The sequence below is a fragment of the Ips typographus genome, linkage group LG9, assembly GCF_016097725.1.
Source record: "Ips typographus isolate SLU linkage group LG9, UJ_Ityp_2.0, whole genome shotgun sequence".
In the NCBI taxonomy this organism is placed as follows: Eukaryota; Metazoa; Arthropoda; class Insecta; order Coleoptera; family Curculionidae; genus Ips; species Ips typographus.
In genome coordinates this window covers 1933919-1950544 of record NC_138430.1, presented here as the reverse complement: position 1 = coordinate 1950544, position 16626 = coordinate 1933919, and the positions used below count along the sequence as shown (strand labels likewise).

The 16626-nt window shown below is 36.3% G+C and overlaps 1 protein-coding gene across 13 annotated transcripts in view; it reads left to right on the top strand.

The window, feature by feature from the left end:
• Piezo (piezo type mechanosensitive ion channel component) overlaps nucleotides 1-16626 on the top strand; it is a 127251-nt gene that overhangs the window by 78925 nt on the left and 31700 nt on the right. For 12 of the 13 annotated variants that reach the window (XR_014179356.1, XM_081987342.1, XM_081987350.1 and 9 more), the window contains 7 exons: nucleotides 6903-6989; nucleotides 10550-10814; nucleotides 10869-11032; nucleotides 14014-14190; nucleotides 14692-14865; nucleotides 14922-15069; nucleotides 15685-15899. Coding sequence is in view for 12 of the 13 variants with exons in the window: in XM_081987342.1 (XP_081843468.1) it covers nucleotides 6903-6989; nucleotides 10550-10814; nucleotides 10869-11032; nucleotides 14014-14190; nucleotides 14692-14865; nucleotides 14922-15069; nucleotides 15685-15899 (1230 nt within the window). In the remaining variant the exon portion in view is untranslated. The remainder of the gene's footprint in view (nucleotides 1-6902; nucleotides 6990-10549; nucleotides 10815-10868; nucleotides 11033-14013; nucleotides 14191-14691; nucleotides 14866-14921; nucleotides 15070-15684; nucleotides 15900-16626) is intronic. The other variant, XM_081987351.1, reaches the window with a different exon arrangement.

Below are 16626 nucleotides of genomic sequence, written 5' to 3'. Positions count from 1 at the left end.
ATCTTTTTGCACTACTCCAGGAGCATTTCGAAGGTTTTTGGACAGTTTGAAGAACATATTGACAGTTCTGGACTGCTGTAGAAGCATTTGGAAATTTTAAAAATTGTTCTAAGCTCTTAAACTGCTCTAGAATCATACGGAAGCTTTTAGACTGTTTTGAAAGCTTTTAAACTATTTGAAGACCATTTGGAAGCTCCTAGCCTGTTCTAGAAGCTTTTGGAAACCTCCATGCTGCTTCAGGACCATTTTTGGAAGCTTCTAGACACTATTTTGAATGCTTTTCAAGTTTCTATAGTGCTTTAAAGCTTCTGAAATCTTTTTGGACTACTCCAGGAGCATTTCGAAGGTTTTTGGACAGTTTGAAGAACATATTGACAGTTCTGGACTGATTTAGAAGCATTTGGAAATTTTACAAATTGTTCTAAGCTCTTAAACTGCTCTAGAATCATACGGAAGCTTTTAGACTGTTTTGAAAGCTTTTAAACTATTTGAAGACCATTTGGAAGCTTTTAGCCTGTTCTAGAAGCTTTTGGAAACCTCCATGCTGCTTCAGGACCATTTTTGGAAGCTTCCAGACACTATTTTGAACGCTTTTCGAGTTTCTATAGTGTTTTAAAGCTTCTGAAATCTTTTTAGACTACTCCAGGAGCATTTCGAAGGTTTTTGGACAGTTTAAGGAGCATATTGACAGTTCTGGACTGCTGTAGAAGAATTTGGAAATTTTAAAAATTGTTCCAAGCCCTTTAAACTGCTCTAGAATCATACGAAAGCTTTTGGACTGTTTTGAAAGCTTTTAAACTATTTGAAGACCATTTGGAAGCTTTTAGCCTGTTCTAGAAGCTTTTGGAAACCTCCATGCTGCTTCAGGGCCATTTTTGGAAGCTTCTAGACACTATTTTGGACGCTTTTCAAGTTTCTATAGTGTTTTAAAGCTTCTGAAATCTTTTCGGACTACTTCAAGAGCATTTCGAAGGTTTTTGGACAGTTTAAAGAGCATATTGACAGTTCTGGACTGCTTTAGAAGCATTTGGAAATTTTAGACGCTTCTATAGAAATTATTGTATTACTTTTCAAGTGCCCTACAATCATAGGGAAGCTTCTAGACTATTTTGAAAGCTTTTAGACTAGTTAGAGCATTTGGAGGCTCTTTAGACTGTTTCATAGAGTCTTGAAAGCTTCTATGCTGCTTCAGGAGCATTTGGGAGCTTCTAGACACTGTTTTGGAAGCTTTTGGAGTTTCTAGTGTATTTTAAAGCTTATGAAATCTTTTTAGACTACTTCAAGAGCACTTGGGAGGTTTTAGAACAGTTTAAAGAGCATATTGAAGGTTCTGGACTGATTTAGAGACAACTGGAAATCTTAGTTTTCCAACTGCTCCAGAATCATACGGAAGCTTCTAGACTGTTTTGAAATCTTTTGAAAGCTTCTAGACTAATTGAAGGAACAGACACCATTATGATGAATTGGTCAACTAAAGCTGACAGATCTAAACCGATTTTGGAATACCAAAAACATCACTCAGCACTATAAGCAACAACATGTACCTGATTGTTTTAAAAATTTGTCTATTATTACAAGAAAAGAAATAATAGAGTTTCGATATTACTGAGATTTGCAAGCCGAACCGATTTTTGTTCAAAACGTTTGCAATTCAGTTTGTGTCAGTACATTTTAGATTTTTAGACATTTTTTCACTAAAATAATAATTAATGAGTCGTAAAGATTAATTCCGCTAATATTATCGTTTATCAAGATTGTTATGGTGGAAGTACAGGGTGATTGGTTACATTTGCTCTTATCCTTATCTCTTGAACTATTGACTGTTAAAGTACAGGACCTGAAGGTTTTGCAGGATTTAGTTTGCAATATACCGGGTGGATCAAAAAAGCTATAAGACACAAAGTTAAGTTTTTTAAATGAATATTCCATCCTATTATTTGATATTCTGATTCCCACTATTATTTGCAATATTTTCCATGTTTAGTGTTATACCATACCTAACTTTTCGGTAGCGTGACATTGCTACTATACAGGGTGTCCGGAAAATACGTGTACAACGTTTGACGACAGACTCCTGACGTCAAAATATGTCGATCTAAGCCGACTTAGTTATATCCAAAATTGTCTCGTTTAGCCGGTAGAGGGCGTCAAAAATTTGTAAAAATATTGGTTTTTTACTAAATTACGTGAAAACCTGCTAATGGATTTTAATGAATTTTAGTATGTAGACTAATACTATAAAATGACGTTTTCTAGTAGTATAGTCACCGGCTGTAAATAAGTGGAAGTGTTATAAAAGTGATATAATACGTCAACATTTCTCCTCATTTTTTATATGAACGGCGTTATGACAACCCAGATATTTTTGTCGAGTGACCGGAAGTATTTTGAAGCTATTTTACCTCTTTAATATTTCCCGGTGGATGAGCTGTTTCGCCGGAAAAAAAAAATTTACAATTACCTCCATACATCAAAGTAGGTATAATAAAGTTGAAATTATTTATTGTAAGAAACTAAGTAAACCAAAAACATTACTTAAGCAAATGTGTAAAATGACCGCCATCTTGCTGAATACACTTATCAATACTCTTTAAGAAATGAAATTGTACCCAATATTTTTACAAATTTTTGACGCCCTCTACCGGCTAAACGAGACAATTTTGGATATAACTAAGTCGGCTTAGATCGACATATTTTGACTTCAGGAGTCTGTCGTCAAACGTTGTACACGTATTTTCCGGACACCCTGTATATGCTATACAGGGTGGTCAAAAGACAATTTCAAATGCTACAAATTGGCATATTGAACTACCCTGTAACTGTCAAAATAACCGAGTTATGGGCTGTCAAAGTGAAAACTGTCAAATTCAAACTTTACAGCAAACAACTCAGCTTTAACAGTAAATAACTCAGTTATTCGACATTTTAGGAAAAAACACTATACAGGGTGGTCAAAAGAGATGTTGAAGGGCTACAAATTGGTATATTGAACCACCCCGTAATTGTCAAAATAACCGAGTTATTGACAATACAATGGAGTAGTTTACAGGGTGATTCATTGAATTTTTAACATCCTCGTAAATTGTTTAATTTTTAATTTATCAAAAAATTACCAAAAATGGATCTTGTAGATATTTGCGTCTACTTTATTCTTAGATAATCCATCAATATACAGGGTGTCCCAAATTCGAGCAACAAACCAAACTTATAATTTTTCAAATGGGATGACAAATTTTTTATTTGATTTTTGGAATCTACGTCAAATTCTAGGCCTACTCGATGTAAAATGTTTGTATCAATATTCAATTGTTTTTGCTCTAGCAGCCTTACTTTGACCATCCCCCTCGAAAGCAGAAATTTCCAATTTGAGCAAAATTTTGGTGCACTTTTCCAGAAAATCGTCCATAACTCGTTTATTTGAAACACCCTGTATAAAACCACCGTGTAACGAAAGAAAGCTAATGAATGGGGCTATCACATGACGTCGAGTGGCCATGGGTGAGTTGCCCCGTTTAGCCGTTAGAGAGCGTCAAAGTTGACTTTAGTTTTTTGCAGTTTTTGCTCAATATCTCAAGAACGTTTCAGGTTAGAGGTCTGAAATTTTTACCACAAATGCACTTTGATGGGATGCAACTTTTACCTTCAATACACTTTTTTGGTATCAGGCACCGTTTCACCTTGAAAAATTAAAAACTAGATTTGTCAAGATATTGCAAGGGTGATACATTTTGATTTTTTTCAGAAAATTTTTTATTTTCAAAATTAACCCCAACTGCCGAAATACCTTCAGGTTAATAGTACAAAAATGACGTAAAGTGTCATTTGTCTAAATGTCATTTCGCAAGGGTGCCACGCCTTAAAAAGTGTCAAAATTGACATCATTTCCAGGTCTTCTCCGAAACGGTGCCAGTTAGAGCAAAATGGACGTTAGATTTGTGTTCCCCAGGTTGAAATTAGTTGAAAAAGTCACTTTGATTGAGCAAAATCCAAAATGGTCGCCGTTAGTATAGTAGGTCCAAAAAATCCCTAATTCAGACTAAATTTCCGTGCACTTTTTCAGAAAATCGTCCATAACACCTTTATTTGAAACACCCTGTATAAAACCACAGTATAACAAACGGAAGCTAATGAATGGGGCTATCACGTGACGTTGAGCGGGCACGGCTAAGTTGCTCCGTTTAGCCGCTAGAGTGCGTCAAAGTTGACTTTGTTTGAGTTTTTTGTAGTTTTTGCTCAATGTCTCAGAAACGTGTCCAATATTAGGTGGGGACTATTTGCTGGCCAGCTTATAGTTCCAAATTTCGAAAGCTTGTAAAGTGTTGAGGTTAGGTATATAACATTAAATATGGAAAATATTAAAAAGTAAATCCTGCAGAACCTTCAGGTCGTGGACTTTCATATTTGACATTTTTTGATAAAATCAACAGTTGATGAGATAAGGATAAGAGCAAATGTCTGAGCAAATCACCCTGTACAACTTTCTGGACATTTTTTTCGCGCATATTGTTTTAGTCTTTGCGTCTCATATTAGTTCACCATTTTAAGAAAAAATCAATTTTTGAGCCACGTTAACTAAATATTTTTCACTATTCACAGTGTCGGAACAGAATATTTTTAGATCAAATAATTTCCTAATTACGTGTCAAAATTTGTACTGTCCGTTAATTGGTAATTAATTTGAAGAAATTAAAATATTATGCTGATGATGCAGTGATCATCTCGGAAGACGCAGAGACTTCTGTTTAAATTCCCACAAATAGCAGAAACGTTCAAAATGCAAAAAGAAAACCAAAATCCCTCACAGCATCTAGAGAACCGAGAAGAAAGAAGAAGATCAGAGTGTAGAACAAGTGATGTCTTCCAAATATCTAGAAGCAAACATGACAAGCAATAGGAACCTAAAAGATGAAGTGAAAGCCCAAACAACAAAGGCACCATTAATATCAGAATACCTGAGAGATTTAATCTGGCGGAATAATCATAAGAACTCTAGGAATAAGGTCAGAATATACACACAAGCAAACGAACAAACGACTTTTAAGAACAACAGAAATGCGAACACTAAGATCAATAACAGGACGGAAGAAATAAGGAAAATATGTGAGATCCAAGATGTAGTGAGATGAGGAAAAAGCCGAAGAAGAGAATGGAGACGTGGACAGAATGCCAGATGATCAGCTGGTAAAGAGAAAAACCAAATACGTCTCGACCTCCTGGACAACCACCTATAAGATGGTATGCAAGCTGGTCTTTAGCATCCCAACTGCTCCTGGCTGATCATTGATGGATACACAGGACTCAGTCCTAACGTAAGGAGAAGAAGATTTTGAGGAAAAACGTGCTAACAATAAGTACTGTCGATGAGTTATCGCGTGGCGATTTAGACTTTTCTTCCCTGCTCTTTTTGGTTTGCTCCTATTCCAGAGCTGTCGACAAATGAGGAGTTTTGGACGATCAATTTGAGTTGAACTGGATAGGAAAGAGCCTATTGCCTAAGCCTATTGTACCCCCCGTTACTATAGGATCTGAGGGCTGAGGCTAGTCTCATCACAGTTCCTCTTTCAGCTCCCCATCGTTGATGATCCTGCTACCAAACAAGTTGGTCCTTTTGTGACTGAATCACATTCACACATCAGAAGTTCAGGAGTTTCTTCCTCATCCCCACAGAATCTGCAGTCTCCGTGGTTGTTGGAAACTCATTACTCCTTTCCCGGTTTGAACCTCCAAGAAGTTTCTTAGGATGCCTTAGTCCAGTGAGTTGTTCCCAGAGCTTGGCTCTTTCGTGTTCCTCCTACAATTTGAACTCGTGTTTACAGGTGACATCCCCCAAGCCGTGAAAGAGTTCTGGTCTCGTAAAAAGAGTCTCAGTCCCTTTTTTAGCCAGAATGTTGGAGAACCCAGACAAGGTCACTTTATTATCTCCCTCAGCGCTGTTATTGGTCAGAATTGCAATATCCTGCTTGCGATAGCCGTTGTCAATGCTGAACTGAGCGCATCTTTCTTCATCTGTATTTACCCATTGGCTCCGAGTATTTGGTTCTTGGCCCAAACACTCATGTTCCCTTGTATGTCCTGAACAAAGTTAAATTTCCTGATAGTTTCATACATCAGATGTAGAATGTTTTTTGATATCCAAGCTCTCCTTACCAGCAATCCTCCTCCAACTCCGTTCCTAGCTATTCTAAGCAAAGCTGCCTCAGCGGCTCCCTGCACCGTGAGGTCAACCATGACCTCCATTGCCGCTGTGGGACATATTCTCATGGCTCCTGTTATGCCTAGGCATTTGCTAAGTGTATGCCTAGCAGTAGCTTGTCTGTAGCTCATCTTCGAATGCTTGGGTTACAACCCCAGGTCTTTACTGCGGTCAGGATAAAAAATCCTTTGATGAAACCCAGAAGACAGAGCCAGAGAATTGGGTGCAGCCGATTGGCAGGTAGAAGGAGGACTCTTTGAACTTAATGGGTAAACCTGAGCCTAACCTAACCAATCCAGAGAAGAAAGAATTGTTTGGCATTATGTAAATTCTTCAATTTAGCTTTGAATTAGATGAATCACTAGAATTAGGTTGTCCAACGGTTTAGGAAAGGAAATCTTTGGAACAACCCAGTCTTGAGAGTGATTGTCTTAACAAAATAAATACTAATAGTCATTAATGGAGATACTATCATAAATCAAAGTTAGGGAAACTCTGATCTCTACTCTGTATCTGGCATCAAAAAAATATTTCAAAAAGTCTTAATTATCAAGAGAACAGAACGTGGTTCAAAAATTGGTTTCTTCCATTATTACTTCACTGTGAAACTGTCGTAAATCCATACTTTACACGTTAATGGATTGACGACTCGAATGCAAGTAGTTCGTGAAGTAGGTGGCTGTATGCCTTGTGTATGTTGGCTGTGTAGGCGCAAGGCGAGTGTTCTCACCGTCCCTGAAATACGAATACTGGCACCAAGTTTGGAAAGAGGACTGGATTCGTCGTGCTGCTCCAGGTAACCGGCACCAAGCCCTACTTTTCGGTGTGCTTTACGTCTAGCATCGAATGCATTGGCAGCTCTTTTGGTGTTTTGATGTTTTTTCCAGGACTGTAGAATAATGTTCAATTGCTTACAAACTTTTTTAGTGATGGGTGTATTACTGGGAAAGTACATATTTTTACCGGCAAAATTTGACCGGTAAATTACTAGTAAATTATGGTAAATTACAAATACTGTCTTTCTGGTAGTTCATATTTTGACACCGCTTTGCTCCCTGACTGTACCAAATTTTGTAGTACTTTTTTCAGGTTATTGGATAGGAAATTTAATGAGGATTCCAAAAATGTTCTTAAAACAGTCATTTTCTCACTCCAAGTGGGTTTTACAAACCTTTTTGTCCCTGACTGTTCTTTTAAACTGTGTTTCTGACAGTTCCAACTTTGACACCGCTTTTCTACCTGACTGTACCAAATTTTGTAGTACTTTTTTCAGGTTATTGGATAGGAAATTTAATGAGGATTCCAAAAATGTTCTTAAAACAGTCATTTTCTCACTCCAAGTGGGTTTTACAAACCTTTTTGTCCCTGACTGTTCTTTTAAACTGTGTTTCTGACAGTTCCAACTTTGACACCGCTTTTCTACCTGACTGTACCAAATTTTGTAGTACTTTTTTCAGGTTATTGGATAGGAAATTTAATGAGGATTCCAAAAATGTTCTTAAAACAGTCATTTTCTCACTCCAAGTGGGTTTTACAGACCTTTTTGTCCCTGACTGTTCTTTTAAACTGTGTTTCTGACAGTTCCAACTTTGACACCGCTTTTCTACCTGACTGTACCAAATTTTGTAGTGTTTTTTTAGGTTATTGGATAGGAAATTTAATCAGGATTCCAAAAATGTTCTTAAAACAGTGATTTTCTCACTTCAACTGGGTTTTACAGGCGATTTTGTCCTGACTGTGTTTTGAAATTGTGTTTCTAGCAGTTCAAGCTTTGACACCGCTTTTCTCCCTGACTGTACCAAATTTTGTAGTACTTTTTTCAGGTTATTGGATAGGAAATTTAATGAGGATTCCAAAAATGTTCTTAAAACAGTAATTTTCTCACTCCAAGTGGGTTTTACAGACCTTTTTGTCCCTGACTGTTCTTTTAAACTGTGTTTCTGACAGTTCCAACTTTGACACCGCTTTTCTACCTGACTGTACCAAATTTTGTAGTGTTTTTTTAGGTTATTGGATAGGAAATTTAATCAGGATTCCAAAAATGTTCTTAAAACAGTGATTTTCTCACTTCAACTGGGTTTTACAGGCGATTTTGTCCTGACTGTCTTTTGAAATTGTGTTTCTAGCAGTTCAAGCTTTAACACCGCTTTTCTCCCTGACTGTACCAAATTTTGTAGTACTTTTTTCAGGTTATTGGATAGGAAATTTAATGAGGATTCCAAAAATGTTCTTAAAACAGTCATTTTCTCACTCCAAGTGGGTTTTACAGACCTTTTTGTCCCTGACTGTTCTTTTAAACTGTGTTTCTGACAGTTCCAACTTTGACACCGCTTTTTTACCTGACTGTACCAAATTTTGTAGTGTTTTTTTAGGTTATTGGATAGGAAATTTAATCAGGATTCCAAAAATGTTCTTAAAACAGTGATTTTCTCACTTCAACTGGGTTTTACAGGCGATTTTGTCCTGACTGTCTTTTGAAATTGTGTTTCTAGCAGTTCAAGCTTTGACACCGCTTTTCTCCCTGACTGTACCAAATTTTGTAGTACTTTTTTTATGTTATTGGATAGAAAATTTAATGAGGATTCTAAAAATGTTCTTAAAACAGTTATTTTTTCACTCCAAGTGGGTTTTACAGGCGATTTTTTCCCTGACTGTTCTTTCAAACTGTCTTTCTGGCAGTTCAAACTATGACACCGCTTTTCTCTTCGACTGTACTAAATTTTGTAGTGTTTTTTTATGTTATCAGATAGGAAATTTAATGAGGATTCCAAAAATGTGCTTAAAACAGTCATTTTCTCACTCTAAGTGGGTTTCACAGGCTTTTTTGTCCTTGACTGTCCCTTCAAACTGTCTTTCTGGCAATTCACACTTTGACACCGCTTTTCTCCTCGACTATACCAAATTTTGGAGTGTTTTTTCAGGTTATTGAATAGAAAATTTAATGAGCATTCCAAAAATGTGCTTAAAATAGTCATTTTCTCACTCCAAGTGGGTTTGACCAGAAATTCGATCGTCAAACTGTGCTCAAAAGTTGCATCAATCAGAGTTTAGAAAAGTTCTCTGGCAGCATTCGATACAAAACGTGCTTCTGAGATTTATAACAGTGGTCACGTGACTGCCTAGCTAAATTATCCACCAAAAACCATGTGATAATTGTCCCCAATATCAAAACTGTCAAAATTTGCCCAGAATTTGCAAGAATTACAGTTTAACACCAAACGTGTTACTGAGACTTATTTTGACAATTGTCAGTAAATTACAAATAAAATTGTTTAAATAATATAATATCTTCAGATTCATCTTGTTTTCTCATCTCAAAAACATCTTATTTGTCATAATTTAAACATGAGATAATAAGGAAAAGTGACAAAAAGCTTAAAATGCATTTTAAGCTTTAAATTTTAATTTAAAAAAAGTTATAAGATCGTTACAAGAATCACTTTGATAGATAAGTTTTACTTCATTTATTGTATTATTGAAAAACTAAAATCTCTAAAACAATAAGTAACAAATCAATTAATGACAGCCATGACAGAATTTATTTCTTTTATTTTTTTATCAATAAATACCCTCAAATGTACTGCTAAAATTGGTAAATTCTTCTGTCACACTGAATTTTACTTTATCTTCAACCAGGTATGTAATAACGTTATTTCTTATGTGTAAACCGGGTGGAAAGATGAAAATTACCTGCTTTTACTTTCCACCCGAGTAAATGTCACTTTCCACCCGGGTGAATGTCAATATGCGTTTTGTCATATGAGTGAAGAGACTGTGGCGCAACCTCTGCAACAGCTCGCAGCTCAGATAATGATGAGTCTTCTGAGAAATCTCCTCAGAAAAAGCACTTTAAGAAACGTTTTAGCTCAAAATATGAATGACAGAATAGCAGAATAATGACGTTGTCAAGATTGTAAATTAATCACCAGTCGTTTTGTGTGGTTGACGTCATAACTACTCCTACACCTATACTACCTTATTGTTAGAGACTATTAGCAATCAATGTTTCATTCTGAATGATTTATTAAAAGTTTGATGAGATTTTGATTAATTGTTGAAAATAAAATAGTACACAAACCACGGTGGAAAGTTTAATTTCTGAAATTCAAACACTTTCCACCTGAGTATGTAATATACTATTACCTTACCGGTAAACAGTAAATTTACGCCCATCACTAATGGTTTTTTTTCAATTAAATTGTTATACCAACACCTCTGGTGAAGCTTCCGCTCTTACTCTTACTACGCTTTGATCGTTATTATTTTATTGATATCACATTTCTTGTGGCACTTCTTGATGTTGTCTCTGCATAAACTGACACTGTACACTAAATCAACAGAACTAACGTTTTGTAGGAGAACTTCAAGTTCGCAGAAAGATGATTTCGGCGAGGAAATGTCCTCAGACGATCAGCCTCCTGTTGTCAGACTGCTTCTGGCCATTTGGTACGTTGTGATGAGCCGATCCGAATGGCTGTGCTACTTTGCCATATTTCTGAACCAAGCCAAAACCGCAACTTTTCTCTCCTTACCATTGCCCTTGATGGTGTTCTTCTGGGGGTCTTTGACCATACCAAGACCGTCAAAAACGTTTTGGGTTACCATCATTGCGTATACAGAGGTACGCTTTGCACAGTTATAGCGAGATTCGTGTGTAATGCGTTTTGTTTTGCAGCTCGTGGTTTTAATTAAATGCATGTTCCAAATGGATATCATTCCTTGGAACGAAAATTTGTACGGGAACAATCCGTTCTTTCCTCCTAACATTATTGGAATACAGAGACAGAAAAACTACGCCAATTGGGACTTGGTTTTGTTGTTGGCTGTATTCTTCCATAGGTAAGTCGGTTAATATTTAAGATGGAATTTTTTGCTTTACACCGCTGGAAAGAGGACCTCAAGACGGTTAATTTGAGTGGTTCAACCTCCGTGAACTCCTAAAAATAACTGAGTTACAGGGTGCTCAAATTTCAACTACTACAATTTCACCTGATTTGAAAATTTGTTGTCTTAAACCAGTTTTGCTCAATAGCTCAGAAACTGTGAAAGTTACCAAAAATTTCAAAGAGTGCAAAAATGTCCGTAAAGAACTGCTAAACTCATCCCTGAAAGTTTCACAGTCCCTCAGTGCCGCTACTATACAGGGGGTGCATGAAAAGTGTATTGATTCTGTAAAATGTCAAATAGTCGCGTTGTCTTTGATGAATCGCGCCGCAAATAGTTATTCGTATGGAGTGTTAAATTTGACAGGTGTGGCGTTAAATGACAGTTCACGGCGTGACTTTTAGTCAGGTGACAGGTTTGTTATAACTATTAAAACTCATTCAGCAGTGACATGAAACTATCAAACTGTTATGCAGTTGGACCTTGTATTTACACCTCATTAGAGTCCCAAGTTTGACATTTGTGCTGCTAGGTGACAGTTTGATATGTTTTTTACGTCACCCGACAGCTGTCAGTTGTCAAAACTCATTCACCTCTAACGTACAACTGAAATACGCATTTTAGTTGTATTTCTTTGATAAATATTGCATTGCAAATAGTATTTATGGCTTCATAGAGTTGAATTTAAACAGTTATCGCATTAACAGCACTTTTATATGTTTTTTACGTCACCTGACAGCTGTCAAAAATGACGCAGCTGTATCGCAAAATTGCCAATTCAAAATAATTCTATAGCTTGGATAAGTCACGCTGCACATTGTATTTATAGTTCTATGGAGCGAAATTGACAGTTGTGACGTTAAGTGACGTAAGTATAAAAATGTTCATTAACGTCCCAACTGACCAGTTTGCCTCCATGGAGCTATAAATCTCACAGAAACACATCTATTTGGCATTTTACACTTTTAAGTAACTGGTGAGTGAATTTTGACAGTTATGACAGCTGTCACGTGACGTAAGAAAAGTATAAATGTGTTCCTTAATGTCCTTACTGTCAAATTTGGCTCCAAAGAACTGTAAACACAACTTACAGTGCAACTCCTCAAAGAAAAGCATCCATTTGGCATTTTATACTTTCAAGTCACCGGTGAGTGAGTTTTGACAGTTATGACAGCTGTCATGTGACGTAAGAAAAATATAAAAGTGTTTCTTAACGTCTCAACTGTCAAATTTGGCTTCATGGAGCTGTAAACACAACTTACAGTGCAATTCCTCAAAAAAACATATCTATTTGGAATTTTATATTTTTAAGTGACTGGTGAGTGAGTTTTGACAGTTATGACAGCTGTCACGTGACGTAAGAAAAGTATAAATGTGTTCTTTAACGTCCCTACTGTCAAATTTGGCTCCATGGAACTGTAAACACAACTTACAATGAAATTCCTCAAAGAAAAACATCTATTTGGCATTTTATACGTTTAAGTCATTGATGAGTGAATTTTGACAGTTATGACATCTGTCACGTGACGTAAGAAAAGTATAAAAGTGTTTCTTAACGTCCCAACTGTCAAATTTGGCTGCATGGAGCTATAAACACAACTTACAGTGCAATTCCTTAAAGAAACATATCTATTTGGAATTTTATATTTTTATGTCATTGGTGAGTGAGTTTTGACAGTTATGACAGCTGTCACGTGACGTAAGAAAAGTATAAAAGAATTTCTTTATGTCCCAACTATCAAATTTGCCTTCATGGAGCTGTAAACACAACTTACAGTGCAATTCCTCAAAGAAACAAATTTATTTGGCATTTTATACTTTTAAGTCACTGGAGAGTGAATTTTGACAGTTATGACATCTGTCACGTGACGTAAGAAAAGTATAAATGTGTTCCTTAACGTCCCAACTGTCAAATTTGGCTTCATGGAGCTGTAAACACAAATTACAGTGCAATTTCTCACAGAAACACGTTTATTTGGCATATTATACTTTTAAGTCATTGGTGAGTGAGTTTTGACAGTTCTGACAGCTGTCACGTGACGTAAGAAAAGTATAAAAGAGTTCCTTAACGTTCCACCTGTCAAATTTGGCTTCATGGAGCTGTAAACACAAATTACAGTGCAATTCTTTAAAGAAACATATCTATTTGAAATTTTATATTTTTAAGTCACTGGTGAGTGAATTTTGACAGTTATGACAGCTGTCACGTGACATAAGAAAAATATAAAAGTGTTTCTTAACGTTCCAACTGTCAAATTTGGCTTCATGGAGCTGTAAACACAAATTACAGTGCAATTCCTCATAGAAACACATCTACATGGCATTTTATACTTTTAAGTCACTGGTGAGTGAATTTTGACAGTTATGACAGCTCACGTGACGTAATAAAAGTATAAAACTGTTCCTTAACGTCCCAACTGTCAAATTTGGCTCCATAGAGCTGTAAACACAACTTACAGTGCAATTCCTTAAAGAAACATATCTATTTGGTATGTTATACTTTTAAGTCACTAGTGAGTGAGTTTTTGACAGTTATGACAGCTGTCACGTGACGCAATAAAAGTATAAAAGAGTTCCTTAACTCCCCAAGTATCAAATTTGGCTTCATGGAGCTGTGAATACAACTTAGGGTGTAATTCCTCAAAGAAAAGCATTTTATACTTTTAAGTTACTGCTGAGTGAGTTTTTGACAGTTATGACGGCTGTCACGTGACGTAAGAAAAGTGTTACTTAACTTCAGAACTGTCAAATTTGGCTCTGTGGATCTATAAACATAGTGTGGATTCCCACATAGTCCATCGCCTGAATTGTTGTTTTTGACGTGCTTTTCTTCAGCATTCTCTTAAATTTACCTAAAATTCTTGACATTTTCTCCAAAAAATAAATATCTCCGTGAATTGTCCAGCGCTATAAATATTACGAATGAATAATTTCAGAATGATGTTAAAATCGATGGGTATTTGGAAGTCAACCAGTGAACCTACAGGTCAAATAGCGGCCATGTCGATAACGGAAGGTGAATATCGATTGGTGGACGGTCAACTGGTTCCTGTTGGCGCTAACGGAAGCACTATTTCAGCTCCCACCAATAGTAGATCTTTGCACAACTCAAGGTATGTTCATTTATTTGCTTAATGTATAACCTAGGTAACTAATAAAATTGTGCTTAGTAGAACAAGTTAGGGTCAAATCTTAAAATAGAAGCAATAATACAGTAAAAGAGGGTAAGATGCATAAAAAGATACAACTTATTCGACAATTAATCTTTGGGACACAATTTAATGGCCAAATAGTTATTAGCTACTCTATAAGACAGACCCAGAGACACCTAATCATAATCTACTATTGCTGTCCTGTCATTGCTTCTTATTTCCATTTTATGGTCACAAAATTACGTCCCTCTTAAAAGGCTTAATTAACAGCCACGGATTCCGAAGGAATGACAAATCTGACAATGACTGAACCGGTCTTTGAACTGTCATTGTACAACCGGGTCTTAGTACTCCTAACAAGGAATGTCTACTTTGATTTTTTTTACAAATTTTACAGTAATTATTGTGTTACTTCCGTGTGATTGTTGTCTTAAACGTATTACTAAGCTGGTTACTTTTAAGTGGGGATCACGATTCAAAACATTCCGGTAAGAGGAAAAGTGTAACCTCTGAAGAAGGCCAGGGCGACGGTGTTGCTACTCCTCACGGAGACGATTCCGACGAGGACCAAGTATTATCCGTACAAACTATCGAAGCTAACCATTGCGATCATATACCAGATTCACTGAAGTTGGGGTAAGTTTCTTAACCAAAATTTGACGGGAAAGTTTGATTTGGTACGTTTGCTTTAGAGCCGCCAAGTATGCCGAATCCGTTCGGATTTTCTTCCAACAACTGTTAGATCCTACGGCCCGTGTTGCCGCTGATGCTTACACTTTTATGTTCCTGTGCGATTTTATTAATTTTTTCGTTCTGCTAGTGGGTTACTCGTCGTTTGGGGTAAGTTTTTAGCTCATATCTGGAAAATTCAATAATTTTGCTGGTCAATCTAGTAAAATAGTACTGTTGATTTAATATTGTCACCGTTTGAATTCAGTAAGTTGCACGAGGCGTGCGTTTATTACTTTAATACCATAAAACCATCAAAAATCATTCCCAAAAGTAACACTTTAAACAATACCTTTTACATGCACACAATACTACAATAATTAAATAGATCTGTATTACATCGGGACTACTACATTTTGTGGCACGAGACGGAGTCTTCTGACCGTCTCCGGCCGCCTGCCTTACTAACGAATGTCGAGCCTTATTTATACCAAATTTTCCATATTCCTGCATAGCAGTCGCAAATACTGGCATTCTGTTGTCTGGTGAATTTTACTGTTTTGTTATCTGCTTTAATTTAATGTTTTTATACTTTTTAAATAACATGAATTTCTATTTGTGACCGTATTGAAAAGCAAGACTTAATAGCACACAAAACTGTACCGTAAGTTTATATTTTGAACCATAAATTCCACTATGGTAGTCGAGTCTATTGTAGAATTTACTGGTCGCGCATGATGGGGGGATGATGGGGTGGAAAAACCAAAACTTTGTTATTATTTTCAGTCACAAACCAGCGACGGAGGATTCAAAGCTTACTTGGAAGAGAATCGAGTACCGCCCATGTTTCTGTTTATGTTAATTTTGCAATTCACTCTGATCATAATAGACCGAGCCATTTACTTGCGACGAAACATCCTAGGAAAGCTGATTTTCCAATTTATCCAAATTGTGATACTGCACATTTGGTTGTTTATACTGTTCCCGGTGATAACCGAAAAGTATGTAAAGTAGTGTGGTGGGTCAATTGCCGGTAATGTAAATATTTTAGTTTACCAGGAAAATTTCACCGGTAAATTACCAGTAAATTAATGGTAAATTACAAATACTGTGTTTCTGACAGTTAAAGTTTTAACACCGGTTTTCTCCCTGACTGTACCAAATTTTGTAATGTTTTTTCAGGTTATTGGATAGGAAATTTAATGACGATTCCAAAAATGTGTTAAAAACAGTAATTTTTTCACTCCAAGTGGATTTTCCAGGGGATTTTATCCCTTGCTGTTCTTTCACACTGTGTTTCTGGCGGTTCAGACTTTGACACCACTTTTTTCCCTGACTGTACCAAATTTTGTAATGTTTTTCAGGTTATTGGGCAGGAAATTTAATAACAATTCCAAAAATGTGCTTAAAACAGTCAATTTCTCATTCCAAGTGGGTTTTACAAGGGGTTTTGGTGCTGACTGTCCTTTCAAACTGTGTTTTTGACAGTTCAAACTTTGACACCACTTTTCTCCCTGACTGCACCAAATTTTGTAGTGTTTTTTCAGGTTATTATATAGGAAATTTAATGAGGATTCCAAAAATGTGCTTAAAATAGTCATTTTCTCATTCCAAGTGGGTTTTACAGGGGATTTTGTCCCTGGCTGTCCTTTCAAACTGTGTTTCTGGCAGTTCAAACTTTGACACCGCTTTTCTTCATGACTGTACCAAAGTTTGTAATGTTTTTTC